The sequence below is a fragment of the Diadema antillarum genome, unplaced genomic scaffold, assembly GCF_040938485.1.
Source record: "Diadema antillarum isolate AM-2024a unplaced genomic scaffold, OU_Dant_1.0 seq00000484_RagTag, whole genome shotgun sequence".
NCBI lineage: Eukaryota > Metazoa > Echinodermata > Echinoidea > Diadematoida > Diadematidae > Diadema > Diadema antillarum.
Window position 1 is genome coordinate 836,665 of NW_027271447.1, and position 17,781 is coordinate 854,445.

Sequence of the window (17,781 nt, forward strand, 5' to 3'; positions counted from 1 at the left end):
AATTTTGCTTTCATTCAAAACATAATTGATTGACCTTAAAGAAGAAATGGATGAACTGATTAGCTCTTTTATAAGTAAAACCACAGTCATATGAATTTCATAGCATGCACCAAATGTTATCCAAGGAAGACTCTTCAATTATATCTAACTTTGACTGCTCAGTTTTGATCAAAATTTTATTCAGATATATATATCAGCATAAGACATGATAAATTCAGTACTTGACAGCTAAAACTAACTCCTTAAAATCATAATTTTGATAATTGAAATCATAATTTTGATAACTGAAATCATTATTTTGATAATTGAAATCATAATTTTGATAATTGAAATCATAATTCTGATATCTGCTAATCATGATTTTCCAACCTTCAACTTTTCCCTTTGCCCCTTCCCTTCCAATTAATCTTTCCCCTCTCAGCAATGTCCGAACCTTTTACTTGATATTTACTATATTCTCCCTTATGACTCTCTCTGTTCCCTTTTCCTCCCATCTCCACCAGTGCAACATCAACTTCCAGCTCACTGCTGCCCCTCACTTGTCACTATTTGCCTTCCTTACATTCTCCCAATGTCGCTGCCCTCTTCAACTCCCCTCTGTCTATGGCTCTTCTTCTGTCGAGCCATAGTGGGGGCACTGTGGCATAGTGGATAAGACTACCGACTCCCGCTCGGAGGACCCGAGTTCAAATCCCGCCCAGTGCTTACGTCCTTGGACAAGATGTTTTTACCCACTGTGTCCCTCTGGACCCAGGTGTATAAATGGGTACCTGGCAACGCTAGGGTGATAATAATAGCAGGGCCCTCTGGTAGAGCAGTGGCAACACTGAAGAGGCTACCCTGGGTAAATAAGACCTTATTATTATTATTATTATTATTATTATTATTATTATTATTATTATGATCCCTACAAGGACTACATGATACACATGATGCTACCACAAACCTTTCTACCTCAAACATACAGTTGTCTATGAAATTCAAATCTGCCGTATTTTTTTTTGCTTTTGGGTGTGTTATTTATTCATTTATTTATTTATTTATTTATTTTTTTTGGGGGGTTGACCTTGATTAGGTATGCTGTTCAGTGAGTCTATAATGCTTTGCAGTACAAGCTACATACATCTATGAAATAGAAGGTTTATCTATGCATAGCAGGCAACTTCAATATTCATCCATTCTTGCAACCAGTTGACCAATTGCCCTTTAACTCTTTATGTGCCATGGTGGAAACCCCCTGTGTGCCACGTTATTCTGAGACACGAGGGTAGTCATGCTTTCAGAAAGAATTATGTTTTTTCCTGTATAACTTCTACAAATTTCTGTTAAGCTAGACATAATAGTGAGCAAAGTTAAAGAGGAATGCCAAACTTTGCTTCCATATACAATGTATAACAATTCTATTTTCAATTTTTCTTTTGAAATACCAGTTGCTACATTACTGGAAAGGCATGACTTTTGCACATAAAACCGTAACAGACACTTAGAATGTACACGCAAATCTTGTTGGGAACACCGCTTGATAGTGAATCACCACATAGAATGCAAGCCGTATGTGAGAGGAACAAAAGCGTGAAAACGCTTTGATTGTACCGTGGGATTAGCGATTTATCGATCGGTTTTGGCGGCTTTGTTTGTTGAGCAGAATATGCGAAGTTGGCACGCCGTCGACTGAGCCAGACGTGCGAACGTGGCACATAAAGAGTTAACAACATATCATAAGCACCGATTATTCAGCGTTTTAATATTATACATAATAAAAATCATAGGCATAAGTACTTGCGTCGGACATGACCCCACGATCCCCTGATTACTGTCTATTCACTGGACCACTGAGCTTCCACCTGACACAGCCAGTGCTGGTTTTGATTTTTTGTAGCAGCGGTACTGCATATACGGGTATATATTGTATTTGTTCAATGACTTCTTGTATCCATTTTAATGTGCGTGATGCAACTGACTGACAAATTGCCCTTCAATAACATAATGATACATTCATTGTGACAAGAATGAAATAACATTATATTCAAATCTATCAGATTCTTTCTATCTCTCTCTCCCGCACTCTCTTTAGAGTTCATATTCTTATCTGACCCCTGTACTTCTACTAATTAAAAACTAAAAGTGCAATTCCAACAGATTTGAGTTCAGGGTAAATATTGACCAAAGAGTTTTGGCTCAGCCACATCGTGTGAGTGGAGTATTGTTCTCTATTCCAAAAGCTCCTGATGGTACTATCGACAGTATCATACCATACAAATTACTAGTCTTCTTTAACAGACTCTCACTTGCCTTGAAACTACTGTATCACTGATTAGCTTTACACCTTTTTTTGTGTGTGTGTATATTAAAGTGTGCAATGATTCTGGTTTGAGGATTTAACATATGAAACAACACACAAATGTATACCACCTCTACTTACATTTGGTGTGGTGCAAAGAGCATTTCAACACACACCAGTACAAATAATTATCCTGCATTGTCATAGAAGTATCACTTTTGGTTTTGATTCAGGTTTGTCTAAACAATCGAGACACAAGTACCAATGTTCCAAATGAGTCCTACACCAGGTGTTTTGGAAACAGCTCTGTCACATGAAACTATTTTTTTTCCTGTAATAAGTTGCATGGAAAGGTTAGCAAATTGAGAAAGTTCTTCTTCCTCTTTTTTATTTTATCAAACTGTTATGTACATTTTCAAAGTTGTTGTAGAGTTTCACACATATATGTGATATTCAGAATGCATCTACTTAGATGGTATCCTAATGGCATTATATGGTATTCACTCAACCCGACAGCAAAACAACAGCAACAACAAAAAACAGACGAATGATTTTCATTGTCCTCAAATAATACAATCAAATTATTAAGACTCCTCTTTCAAGTAAAAAAATGAAGTTCACATTTCTTTTCATAGGTGGATATTACGTCTGCCATAGAAATATTGGCAGTTTACATATGGAGACTATCAAGCCATTCATCGATCAAGTAGGTACTCATCGTATGTATTTAACTTTTGACCTTGGAGATAATTTTGACTTCAGTGTTGAACGCACCACGAAGTGGGATCTGAAGTAGTGTTAGAACTTGCCGTATGTGGCATTGTACCAGCAATGTCTCCTAACATGTCAAAACTTCACACTGACAAGTAAACCTTTAGTACTTAATACCTTTGGCACTGACAGGCATGGTGTAGAGCATCGGATACTGTATATATAAGATATATTTAGTGAGTCTAATTTTTCGTGAATCGGGAATTCTCAACAATTTTGCGAGTGGTTAAATTTGCGATAGTGGAGTATACAGCACTGAACGAAGAAATGTATGTGTGTACATCACATTCATGTTGAGGATCAGAGTTAAAATTTCTGCACGCTTTTAAATTCGCGAAGAGCACCTGACTCGTGAAATTTTTGAAAATAAAAACCTCGGGAAACATTTGGCGTGTACAACAGAAAGCTATACCTTTACATCTATACAGCTAGATAGATTGATATGTACCTGTACATATGTATTGGGATATATCCGTATGGATTTGAAATACTAATCATGCACTATACATACTGCAAATGCGAGCAAAAATCTATGTACATAACTGAACTTTTCCTCCACAAATGAACCATTGGTAGGGACTTTACTAGGCTACACCAAGACTGAACATGTGACCTTTGCGAAGATATATTGATGCATGACCCAAGAATACACTGCATTAGGGCAGTAATAAGCCCCCAAATTGGTTCACAGATGACTAGGAGAGTACATGCTCAGCGGGAAGAGTGTAAAAGATTAGAGTCAAAGCTTTTACTTTTAAGGCATGATTCCAGTTGATGATGAGATAGAGTACAGTGAAGACTATTCAGGCAGAAAGGTGGAAGTTTCAATGAAATGATGCATCACAGAAGAAAGTTTTAATACAGGAATCTTAAATTTTACATTGTATAAAGGATTTATAAGAGAACACAAAAAAATATATAATATACAGTTGAACCTCTCTTATCCGGCCTCCCTTTATCCGGATCTCTCTATTATACGGACGCAATCTCGCCGTGATTGTTTTTTAAATAATTACGGGAGGAAAGGGGGATTCCCAACTCCTTGAGAACTCCTACACAAACACACATGAATTACATATACTTGATACATTTAATAATTATTTAGGTAAATCATCCCAAGAATTTATAAAAGAAAATGATTTCATTCTTGCAAACACGAACCTATATTTTGGGGTCTGTTACTGAGTGTAACAATGAAAAGGTTGCAGTATGCACATTACTACATGACTGTGGTACTACAATGGGCTACATCAGTACATGTGTATGTATATGTACAAGGCATTGAGTCTCCCATATCCGGCCAAATCCCTTATCCGGATGAGCCCCGGTCCCGACTTGTCCGGATACGAGAGGTTCAACTGTATACGCAAACAAATGCACACACAAGGACTGACATCCATATGCACAAAATCATGTTACACATATCCATACATACAGCTGTATACGTAAATAAAATATGAGATACAAATTATGTCCAGTTTGAGTGTCATCATCGGAGACTAAATCTGCCTACCCTGGTGAAAGTGCCACCACAACTTCTGTGGGAACCAGTACCATGCAGCCATCAGCTGCAAACCCGCTTTACATCATTAAGTTTTCATGACCATTTCTGCGTCGTCACGAACTGCAATTTTCGACACTCATTCCATATATTTACTGCACAACCCTCTGAAAAGTGCATGCACATTTGAAGCTTTCTCTAACTCTTTTTTTTCTTTTGTTTATGTGTGTGTGTGTGTGTGTGTGTGTGTGTGTGTGTGTGTGTGCTTTCCTGTTATGGGTTGGTTGATTTTTTCGTAAGTGTGTATTGCACACAGCATTTATTAATGCTAGGCAGAGTCTGTTGCAGTTAAGCTATGAAATGCTACATATTATTAAGCAAGTGTAATTTTGTGCGAATCAGGACTTTCTAACAATTTCACAAGTGTTTAAATTTGTGATCGAGGAGTATAATGAATGGAGTGATGTACATGTGCATGTCACATTCATGCTGGGATCAGAGTTAATATTTTCTCGAGTGGTTAGATTTGAGAATATTGATCAATTCATGAATTTCGCAAAAATAAAAACCATGTGAGATACATGACACACAACAGTAAATTCACGGGCTGTATGAAATGATCGATACAAGACAGAATTTAAACAAAAATCATAGACTTTATATCTTGAATCTGTAGAGTTGTAACCACAATCAAGGTTTGATGCATCACTATAACAATACTCCTCCCTTCTTCCCCTCCACCCCCCCCCCCACCCCATTATTCTTTCTTTTAGGGAGAGAGGACGGGAGGGGGGGGGGGGGGGAAGAGAAGACATATGAGGAGAGAGTGTTAAAGCACCTTGCCGTCACCATGCTCAACTGCAACAGACTCTGCCTAGCCGTGTCAGAGTCATGTTTATGCATGGCCCGACACTCTGGCACGCTCCCCGGCGCTCTGCCCGAGAATTGATTCGGACACCAGAGAGGGTAGGGAGGAAAGAGAAGAAGCTGTTTGCAGTGACACCGAACCATTCTGCATTTTACACATCATGCAGACAGGAGGGAGAAAAAAAAAAGGAAAGTCAGCCTTAGGAGGATCTTAAAGGGGAGAGTTTGCTACTTTTATTTTTTTTTTAAAGTTGTATTATACCCCAAAATATTGTTAAAAGATGCATTTGCAACTAAATACCTCAAAATATGAAACTTGCAAGCATATCAAAACAAGCATTTACTGATCAATCTATAGCCAAAAGAAGTTAATAATAAAAATATCAAATCAAAACAATGATGAGATACAACATATCATCTAAACATACAGGATGACAAGTGATTTTAATACTCTTGAGATGACATAGATAAACGTTTGGGTTAGGACTGGAAGTACGCCTATCAAATTTGTTGCTATTTTTCCTTTTTTTCTCCAAAATCAATGTGATACTAAAGTACTGACCAAATTCACATTGAATCATACATCATATTAAACTTAACTCTGCTTTAAAATCATTAAACATGCATGAATGTTCCACTTTCCTGCACATAAAACTCATATGAACATAAAAAAGGATATGAAACTTTCCAGACCTTCAACTAGGCACGCTCTTTACTTTTTTAATATCACATCATATTTGCTTCATTAAATGCATCAAATGTATCTAGAGCGAATTCCCTTTGTTCCATGGCCCACATTGTTTCTACAAAATCTTACTTGATGCATTATCTGCTATTAGAATAGAATGTGTATTTGTCGCACATACAACAGATTTTTTTATTTTACATCAAACTAGAAATGTGTGAGTGTGCTTCTCCAAAATCCTCCCTCATTTTCCACAAAGGTTGTTCAGTCTCCACCATGACATTAACAATTCACACTACAGCATTCTCCAATTACAGGAAACTTGCATGATGAGGGTGCCCCAACAATGCCGGGTGTTCGCAAACATAGATAGAAAAGGGAAACATCCCCGAGGCTCTAAGACTGTCCTCTAAAAAAAGGAACAAATAAGAGTGGACATGAAAAAAAAAGGGCTTGTGGCACTGAGATATGCCAACAACACCCTTAGATGAGATATTATGAAGGAAGTTGTGAAGAAAGGGATAAAGACATTAAAGGGAGATGTTATTTAAATTCCTTATGATCCTGAAGAGACAAAAAAAACCCCACAGAGTAATACACCATGTTTCACTGTAGAAATGCTGCATTAGTGGCAAGGCTATCAAACGGTGCGCTATTTCGTTGAAAAGTTGAAGCCGCATTCGAACAGACGTTTCCTGGCATGGCCAGCCTCACCGCCTCCAGTGATTGGTGGTTTCTTGTCCCCATCATTGCTGAAACCTTTTTTTTTTCCAGGGCTGCCCATATTCAACGCACGAAAATCGGGGAAGATTCCGCAGAGCAAACCAGGCAGATTTCACCTGCATTTCAATGTAATTCCCAAATATGGGAGGCCTGCTTTTTCACACTCTCCTGTCCTGTCATGAAACAAAGAGATAGATATGTCAAACTGCAGAGAGCCTCCGGCAGGTTGGAAGGAACTTGTCAGCTCTGTGGTCAATAGTGGTTTTAACTCCTGTCAGTGGTCACTTTGTAAGTTTCCCTCAACTAGTGACCAGACATATCAACTTGTCAGTATGAAGTCTTATTTGAAGCAGTACCCTTCATTTTTATTTTTCTGTTAACAAGCTTCTTTTCATTGATGCCATGGTATTTACAGGTATAAATGAATTCAATAACTGTGCATAGAGCTTTTTAAAGTACCCATGCTTTCATGCAAAATTAAAGTTATCAAGTGATAATGTAACCAATTTTTCTCTTTCTGCAAACAAATGATCTCACTTGTCCTTTGCAAATTTAACAACTGGCTGATGAAAGGGACCAGAACAGAAGGAGAAGTGGCAAAGACAGTTGACATCATCTCTGTTGTTTTAATCAGTCAGGTTCATTCCTGGTGATTATTTTATCTCAAAATTGAGCTCTATTTGTAGTCTCCTAACCAATTATCTCAGACAATATCATCACAAAGGGGGGGGGGGGGGGGGGGGTGTGGCAAATTAGGTTGGAATATAAAAGGGGAAGGTTGAAAAGAGTAGGCTACAGATGAATCTTTGATAATGCAAAATTATCATAAAAACATAGCCTTTTCTGATCTGGAACACCATCTTTAAAGGTTATATTTTTGCAAAACTGGCAGATCATGTTTGGAAATCTCATACATTATTAATCCACTATCCAGCAAAGTAGAAGGTACACTGCTACAAATTCCTACTACACTGTAGGTGATTATGAAAGTCTGACATTATGGTAAAGTGCTGGGAAAATTGCAAAACAGCCCAATGTCATGGGGGCATATCTCGGGAAAGTATCACGCTAATGGTATCTACTCTTGAGTAAAATACTAGCCTTCGAGTCCCCACACGACTTTCTGGGAAAGGAAAGAGCCTGTTAGAAAATAAAAAAGATTGCCTTTTGTTTCGAACTTGAGCTGATACTGATTGCCTGTAGTGTTTTTCCCACTCCTCATGACCATTTTTAGTCCACGCTATCCATCATTACAGCTTGGAGGTTTTCCGTGCCTTTTTCACAATCAAAATGCAACGCATCCATAGAAAGTGTGAAAATGCAAGATACATAGAGAGAGAGGGAGTGGGGGTGGGGTGGGGGGGGGGGGGGGAAGGGGGATGGGAGGAGAGAGAGGGAGATACACATACAAGGTGTGAAAGGTTCATGATGTGTTTCCTTGGTAAATGCCAGGAATTATTTACTCTCAACCGCTCAAACTCCATGGCAGGCGTTAACTGGTCGTTAACTTTGATGACAGGGTTGGCTTCATCTGGGCAAATATCAGGGGTCAGGGCCCGGCTCGGCATAGTTAGCTGCGACCAAATCTGGACCATATCAAAAATTTAACTTGTGATTGGGTGATCTGACATAACCAGATACTGCCACACAGGAAATTACATTTGGAGCAATTGCCATTCTGTGCTGAAATTGCAGTTTTGGTGAATCGGAAAGCGTTAAAATTGGCTTTCGAGACCTTTCACTTTGTTTTGTTATGCATGTGTGCATGTGTGCATGTGTGTATGTGAGGAAGGACATTTCATATTGTTCCAAAAAAAGAGTTTCTATGCATGGCCTAGATTAGCAAAACTCTTCAAAAAGTATCCGTAACAATGAATGTGAGCTTTGCAATTTCGGTTTTTAGTGATATATACTCATATGTATGTGTCAGATAGTCCTTGAGCTAGAATAATCATATGAGCATAATTAACCTAAATTTCTGACAACATACAACATATCCACTAGAATATACACAACTGGCACTTCTCAAAATGCACAACCATCAGGCCTTTCATGATGCAGAAAGTACCCAATCCTCCCCCCCCCCATAAAAGAGCAAAAATATATTTTGCAATACATTAATAAGTGGTGCCACACCCAGCTCTGTCTTTAACCACTGCATCTAGAATTCCCAAGATTATTAACAAACATTCTTTTTTGCCCTGTTAGTATGTGAAATTACTTTTCCAGTTTTTATGACAACTTTGGAGGTCACTGGCTGCTATATGAAATAAGCGCCCTGCATGTCCACACAGTCGACAATAAACTGATCTTCATAAGATGTTAAAGTACTAGAAGCAGAGTGTTCGACTGTCTTTATACACTGTACATTGTACACCACATTAGTGCAATTTAACCCGTGGAGGACAGACTGATTTTGCTATAACATGCATTTCCCACAGACACCTGCCAGAGTATTCTTGGGACTCATCTTCAATGGGTTAACAATCATGCAATGTTACTATAATCTACAAGGTCAAAGGGCAAGCTCACTCAGTCATATTAAATGCCTGCATCGGGTATAGGAGGACCATGGTTCAAGCCGCTGTGACACTAGCTGGACCAACGTCACAGGCTAAAGCACGCAGCCTTTGTGATAGTATACAAAATAGTGAATGGTCACGAGTGTGATGGTACAAGATTTCACACAAGGTGAATGACAGAGGCGCTCTATTCAATGAGGCGAAGCCGAGTTGAATCATGCACCTCATCATTCACCGAGTGCAAAATCTTGTTCCATTGCGTGAGTAAAGACCATACACTAGTACATGTTTGTAAGCACACTTGTAATTGTTGACTGCACGCGGCAAATGTTTGTTTATTGTGACATCACAGACATGACATGGGACAAAAAACTTTGAGTCAATCATAAGTTTGAACACGGGAGTAAATGGAAATGGGTGACGCCAGCGATGCGCTATCCATTTTTGCTCAAACAAAATTGCACGGCTGACAGCTACAGCGTGCGGTGGTATTTTTAACAGAATGTCATGACATGGCATTCTGTTAAAAATAGATGGGCAACTGACCAATCGGATAGCTACATTCTTTTTAGGTGTTGTATATAGGGGGAAATACTTCATCTTGCATGGGACTGATAGGACATTAGATAAATGATATGTGAGGTGGATAGTGACAACCCATACAGACAGAGAAGATACTTCACTTTTCATCTTTTCTTTCTTTCTTTCTTTCCTCCTTTTCTTTCTTTCTTTATTCATTTATCTATCTTTCTTTTTTATTTTCAGCGGAGGGTGAAACGCCAATGAAGTGGTCCGTTTAACTTGCATTCTAAATCGAGTAAAAGGCTTTTAAATGATACTGATACCCGGTGTTGTGCCCTGGGAGACTCGTAATGGAAAGAGACTAGTCAGTATAGTGGTATCAACAAAGTCTTAATGTGTCATACAAGAAGATGAAGAAAAAAACAGGAAAACGTAAAGGAAGATGAAGATGAAGTAAGAGACGAAGAATGAAGATGAGGAGAAGACCTCATACTACAATTCACTCTCTACTTTCAAAGCATTCAGTGCTTGCTGGGCACTGTTATAAAAGTTTGCACAGGTATAAAATCTGCACCAGTACTCTCTTATCAGTGGCGGATCCAGAGGGGGGACGCACCAGGCACGCGCCCCCTCTTTATTTTTGGTTAAAACAAAAGAAATAAAAAGAAAAAAATGAGGGGGGGGTGCGTGCACTCCCTTTAATTTTGCAAAGGTGCCTCCCCTACACGGGATTCCTGGATCCGCCCCTGCTTTTGTCATACTGTCATCAAGTCAGTTCAGTAAAGAATGTCTTGGCTTTGGGAGAAAGAACACTGCTGAGCATGGCATTATGTCTTTGACCAAATATCCCAAACTGACTCACAACAAAGGGGACTTGTGCAGGTCAATCAAGTCAAACAAATTTGTAGTGTTCAAATCAATGAATTCTTGCTTTGAGTCCTTTTTATTGCAACTGACTAACAAATTGCCCTAAAACTTATTGATGTAATTACACAACGATAATTCAGTGTTTTAATCAGCTGCAATGAATTTTCAGTGTGAGTGAGATCAGAAGAATTCTAAAATGCACTCATCAATACTCATTTCCACAGCATGTCATACCTATGGACACTGATCTTGCAAATAATGCATTAGAGCCCAGGGGTGCTCCAAGCAGAAAGAAAAGGAACATTACATTAATTCTTTTACTTTGGTAAAAAGTCACTTCAGTTTAATATCACTCTGTGGTCACTAACCCCTTTCGTACAATTCTGTGTTATTCTTTAAAAGTAGCAAAGGCAAGTACAGAAGGAGAGAAAATTGGAGAAAATGCAGCTGGGTATTTTTAAGTTTGGATGTGAGTCCTTGCAATCAGCCGTCACTATCAAATCCCTTGGAAATGCAGCCGCTTTTGTCTGAAGAAATGCCTGTTTGGCGGTGCCTGAAACACTGCACCCATGACGCCTCATTCCACTCTAAGCATTCTACGGGAGCAGCTGCCGGCATGTGGCGAGTCTGCGACAATTTGGACCGGCCCTAAGCCTTAATTTCCACAGGCGTGAACGAAAAGTGAACAATGACATGCGCAGCGACAGTGATGTTGTGTTATGTCTGCCGCCACATTACCACATTCCTGCTTTCTTTCTCTCTCTTGCTTTCTTTCTTTCCTTGGGGATCATGTGCAAACATGCAAGACGTGTAGAATTGTTACGCATGAGTGCATAATTGCATTTGGTATTCCACTGTAGTCACAGATACTAGAGTTCTCGCGGGCAAGAAATGCACTGCGGCTATACAAATTCCCACTGAAATCGTATTAACTGCCACACTAGATTGGATAATTGGGAAAAACAAACAAAAAGTTGAGAAATGCTATCTGCCAAACTTAAGTCTGTGGGACACAGTTGAAGGTCAGAGTTTGTTTCACAGACCAAGTCCTTGTATTTCTGGACCGTTTCTTGGCAACCCCGTCTTTATGTTTTCATTCTTTCCCGAAAACTCCAAATTTAAACTGAGCTCGACCTACCCTCTACAAACTATCCCATTTGTCCATGTACAGTGCTGTTGACAATGTCAACTGTTGGGGAATAAATCAGTGAAGGCTTGCTGCAGAATAAGTGTATCTTTGAAAGGATAGAGTCAGAGCAGTACCAAGTGATCTAGCATTCTGTCATGATTCCACTTTTCAATCATTTTTAATGAATGCTCATTATCTAGATTAAATATAGCATTCTGACTAACTGTTTACACATAGCTGTAGCTATGCACTTTGTTTTTATTGTCATTATCATTATCATTATCATTATCATCATTATTATTAAAGTGTATTTAAATACATCTGCCTCCTTCACAGAGACTCCAACCCAAAGCACCTTCTGATCTGGAGATTCTCCCGCCTGAAACCCCTAGCAAACGGGAGATTCCAAGTTGATGTGTGCGAAGCGCGAAATTCCCAGGTTCTAGATGCTCTTTAGTGCTATCTAAGGCTTATTTTTTCAACATACAATAGCAATAAGTAAGAAATCCTTTCCAAAGGGAGACACAGAGCCAGGGCGGGAGAAATTAAATCATAATCGGGAGAACGGGAGATTTTGCAAAAATGGGTTTTCGGCGGGAGATCTCCCGTCGAAAACGGGAGAGTTGGAGTCTCTGCCTTCAGTCCTAAAGACTATTGCAGAGTGTACATGTAGTATGTGTATGAATACAAATGGGGCTTGTAGGTGTATGAGTGCAATGATGTAGGGTGAACACACATTTTCTTCACTATGATTGTATATAATCAACACTAAATTATGTCACATTAACCCTACATATGTGCATATTTCTAAGAATATACATGCAATGCCTTACTACCTTCTTGCAGGAACTCATTCCTTATTGGTAGCAGGTGACTATTAGATTCAGTCCAGTACAAGGATACGAAAGGTGGCTCCGACAAAAGGTTACTATGTCACGTCTGTTGATACTTTAATAATCTCAGGAGGATCAGAACAGTTCTGCCATTGAAAAGGTTATCACGCTTCTATTGTCCCTCCAGGAATAGTTCAAGCCGACCGGCTCAACTCCAACACTCTGTGCCGGCGGGGTTCCTTATCTCCGGCGCTACCTGAAGAACTGGGAAATGTCAACACACGTGGCGAGAACGTCACACACGACGACGACGAATGCAGCGCAGACAACGACCCATCAGCTGAGAGCACTGCCTTGTTTGAGCAATGTGCGCATTAAATGATAGAAGTGGGTTATTAAAACTGCATAATCCATGTAGGTGGGGGGTTCATGGACCTTTTGGCAGTGCATAGTGCAGAGATCGGAGAGAACAAACTTCGTTAACTGTCAATGCCAATTGTTATCACACATACAGTGTATCTGTCTCTCAGATCTCTCCTAGCATGTTTTAGACGCTACAGCTACACAGCTGCCAAAAGAGAATCAAAATTACAGTCAAATTTTCATACTGAACTTGAAACTGGTGATATCTGATGTATCAATAAAACTTTGACCATAATGGAAAGTACCTTAAAAGTTTGTTTTAAAAATGTGATTGCATGTGAGTAATCTGTTCATTGTCCTACGGAGACCATAATGTAGTCAGGCTGAATTCATAAAAAACTAGAAATATCACTTAAGGTGATTAATACCCCCGCCCCGTGACGACAGTCTTACCCAAGGAATGATCTTTCCTTGATCTTCTGCCATTTAAATGCCGTTACCATGGCAACGCAGCTTCCGACACGTCTGAAAAATATGTCTTGCACATCTTCCCACCAAGACTATTGTGTGTGCCACATTTCATAAGCTTTTGTCAAAAACTGAGGAAGTAGTTCAATCCACAAGATCTTTCCTTGATCTTCCGCCATTAATATGCCGTTACCATGGCAACGCAGCTTCTGACACGTCCAAAAAATATGTCTTGCACATCTTCCCACCAAGACCAATGTGTGTGCCACATTTCATGAGCTTCAGTCGAATACAGAGGAAGTAGTTCAATCCGCAAGATCTTTCCTTGATCTTCTGCCATTTATATGCCGTTACCATGGCAACGCAGCTTCCGACACGTCCGAAAAATATGTCTTCCACATCTTCCCACCAAGATCAAGGTGTGTGCCACATTTCATAAGCTTTGGTCAAAAAACTGAGGAAGTAGTTAAATCCGCAAGATCTTTCCTTGATCTTCTGCCATTAATATGCCGTTACCATGGCAACGTACTTTCGGGTACTGTCAAAAAATGTGTCTTGCACATCTACAACCAAAGGCACACATCTGTACCAAGTTTCATGGAAATTGGGCAAAAACTGAGGAAGTAGTTTGCAACACAAAATTTTCCATCATTTTGGCTCATAATATGTGAGCTGTTACCATGGCAACATACTTTTTGTCACTGTCAAGAAATGTGTCATGCTGACCTATATCCTAAGACAAACATTCAATATGAATTCCATGAGAATTGGAAGAACACTGATGAAGCAGCTTTGCCATGAAGCATTTTGCCCTATATTTTGCCAATAACATGCCGTTACCATGGCAACGCACTTTTTGCCACTGCAGAAATATGTGTCTTGCACATTAACATATTCAGATGAACATCTGTACCTAATTTCATAAAAATTGATCAAAAACTGTGGGAGGAGTTCGCGACGCAAGATTTGTACCCATTTTTGCCCATAATATAACGTTACCATGGCAACGTACTTTTGGGTACTGTCAAAAAATACGTCTTGCACATCTACAACCCAAGGCACACATCTGTGCCAAGTTTTATGGGAATCGGTTGAAAACTGAGGAAGTAGTTCGCGACGCAAGATTTGCAACGGACCGACCGCCCGACCGACCGCCCGACCGACCGCCCGACCGCCCGACCGCCCGACCGACCGCCCGACCGTCCGCTGATTCCTATATACCCCCTTCAAACTTCGTTTGGCGGGGGTATAATAAAGAATTAATTTCTGCACGGAATGGTTCAACACTCACTTCTTTTATCATCTTAATTCATTTATTGGAAGGTTTGCATGTTTGTTACTGTCTTGTTGTTGTTTGTTTGTGGGTTTTGTTTTGTTTTGTTTTGTGTTTTTTTGTTTTTGGGCAGGAGGGGATATTTCTCATGAACAAGTAATACTACCAGGCTGACCTCATAATTCAACATAGGGGACTGACTGAGCAGGTACATGTATATGATGGCATTATTCTAGCATCTGGGGCAAGGGGACACTTGAAAATGCAAATAATTGGGTCAGTGACTTCTCTCGAGAGATCACGGTGACATTGATGGAGCATGAGGGTGCATTGAATTGTGTAATGTGGTGCTAAGTTGCCTAGCTGCAAAGTTCTCAAGATACAAATTGGACTTGCCCACAGGAGGTGACTCTTCACTGTAATACTATTCTGCATTTTTATCTCTTGACACCAAGGAAGGAGGCTATGTTTTTATTGGCCTTTGTTTGTTTGTTTGTTTGTTTGTTTGTCCATGTGCAAAATAACCCAAACAGTTGAAAAACAGATTTGAATGAAACTTGCAGGAAAAGCTGATAATGAAAGAAGGAATGTATGATTCAATTTTGGTAGTGATCCAGAACTTTTTATGGATTTTTAAAGAACTTTTGATCTTTTGGCATATAGGGTGAATGACGTTGGGAGTTAAAGCTGCCCATACGATGTATTTGAGGTTCACATACTCACATACGCACACTAAAGCGCATGCGGGGGGGGGGGGGGGGGGGGGGCAGAGCAGGGCTTGTACCAATTGATAACAGCACATTATATCTAATGTACAAGGTCGGAGTGCATAGCAGGGCTTGTACCAATTGATATAACAGCACATTATATTTAATGTACAAGGTTGGAGTGCATATCACAATACATCTTTGTTCTAGTTGTCTTTTGTGCTTAAAGGTAATCTATCAAATTCGAATGAACTGGGAGATCGAGGATGCTGTAGATCGTGTCTGATGCACTTCATCTGACTGGCATTGGCTTTCCACTCTAGTGGAGGAGGAGTTCGACTGAATCAGTGCCGACATGCAAAATGATTGATGAACCTGCAAAAAACGCAACGCAGACTAATTTCCATCCCGAGAAACACGAGTCCGCGCTTATCAACATCACGGCTGGCTTGCTCCATTTCCGTCAGCAAGATACACATCCTTTGATCCATTTCTTCCATCTGTCCGATTCTGAAGTTTCTCCGAGGAAGGTGTTGCCTTGTTACTGTTCAACCCCCTCCTCCCTTCCCATCTCATCACTTCTGTTTCTCCTCTTAAAGGAATAAGGTTTAGTTTTTGCGGGAGGCAAGAAGACATATTTGCCAAGTTGAACTCATTGCATAAAAGCTCGGCAACACAGAAAGTGCATTTTTTTCTCTCTCTATTTTGCTTCCTCATCTCCTGGTATTGAGACCTTTACCAATTCTTCTCCTCCGCCAGATCTCTCATATGTCTACATAGATGGTGAAGCTCTTACACCCAAGGGGCCTATTATTAAACAAGCTTTGCCCGTATAGATATGATTCGTGTCATAAAATATCCTGTCTTATTCATATTCCGGCACAATGCGTCAAATTTTGTTGCCAAGGATGGTAGCTAGATTGCACAGGAGAGCCAGACAATTGTCAACGAGGAGCTAGTTTTGCAGGGGGAAATAAAAATCACCAACAAAACATGAAAGGTCATCTGCCAGGGCCTGAATTTTTTCATACAAAGAGAAGGAAATCATCTTCATACTGATTCCTTCAGGAATTCCCGAATAATGTATTTCTCCAATCTGAATGCATGAAACTGATCAGTATTTATCCCCGTGTTGCCTAGCAAAACATTATTCTCCTCTGCATATATGTATTATGATTTTTCTTCCGTTCTGTATGACAAACGCACCAGACTACACTACATGTTGTTGTCATTTTTTTCTTTTACAGAGGATGGAAACCTTTTCTGCAACATTAATCTGAGCAATGCAATGGTTCTTCACAAGAGAATGTGCATGAGCAGTGCCCAGAAAATTAATCTATCTCAAAAAGTATGCAGCATTTTGGATTCTAAAAAGAAAATAAGAAATACAAATGAGGAGATTTAGCTTTTAAATCATGTAAATTGTGATCAATAATGTCTACACCCTGAATGGTGGCTTCACCTCTCAAATTGCCCCTTTCAGTGCCAGGGACTTTGGACAGTGTATACTGGTAGCCAGCACAAAAAATTAATTTACAAAGTGCACAGAGAAGTCTTCCACTCACCCGCGTCACTGCGATGCTACACGTACTGGCTATGGTCGATCTGAGGTCGGCTACCGTACTCGATGCTTCAAGCACGATGCCGAACCGCTCCGCTCGCGGGTCCCTGTCCGCGTAGATGACGACGATCATGACCACGCGGGTGGTGCGCTGCGGGATGGGCAACGAGACGCAGACGAAGGGGTCAAAGGTGTTGCTCTGCACCCCGCAATGGGGGCAGGTCAGCGAGGAGCGGTACTGGGCCTGAAAGAGGTCATGGACGAAGCTGTTGTTGCGCCGCATGTGGTTGGCCAGCGACTCCGCGGCTAGCAGCTCATCATTTTTGTTCTGCCCGTTCTGCGAGTGAAAGTGAGAAAATGATGTAGAATTGACTATGATTATGATGAACCATTGATTTGTGGCATATATAACACAAAGAACTACAAAGAAAACGAGCAATTTTATTGATTATGACATTGCCATTACTTCAACTCTGACCACGGTCATTGTTGGAAACTTTACCAATCATTTTTTAGGGCACCTTCTTTAGTTCAGTGTCAAGAAATGATGACAGCATTTGACTACCTCAGGATTATGCAATCACTCTTTACTTTTGGTTTCTACTCAACATATTACAACCTACACAACTGGTATGCAGAACGGGAGCTGGAGGTCACATAAAAATATTGTGGATTCCACTCCTCTGCTTTCATGCCTAATGGTTCACT

General features: G+C 40.0%; 1 protein-coding gene across 2 annotated transcripts in view; it reads right to left on the minus strand.

Annotated features, from left to right (window-relative positions):
* The window catches only part of LOC139733619 (ubiquitin carboxyl-terminal hydrolase 31-like), a 117,176-nt gene that overhangs the window by 52,722 nt on the left and 46,673 nt on the right, over positions 1-17,781 (minus strand). For both annotated transcript variants that reach the window (XM_071644429.1, XM_071644428.1), the window contains exon 2: positions 17,078-17,410. In XM_071644429.1, coding sequence (XP_071500530.1) covers positions 17,078-17,410 — 333 coding nt within the window. The remainder of the gene's footprint in view (positions 1-17,077; positions 17,411-17,781) is intronic.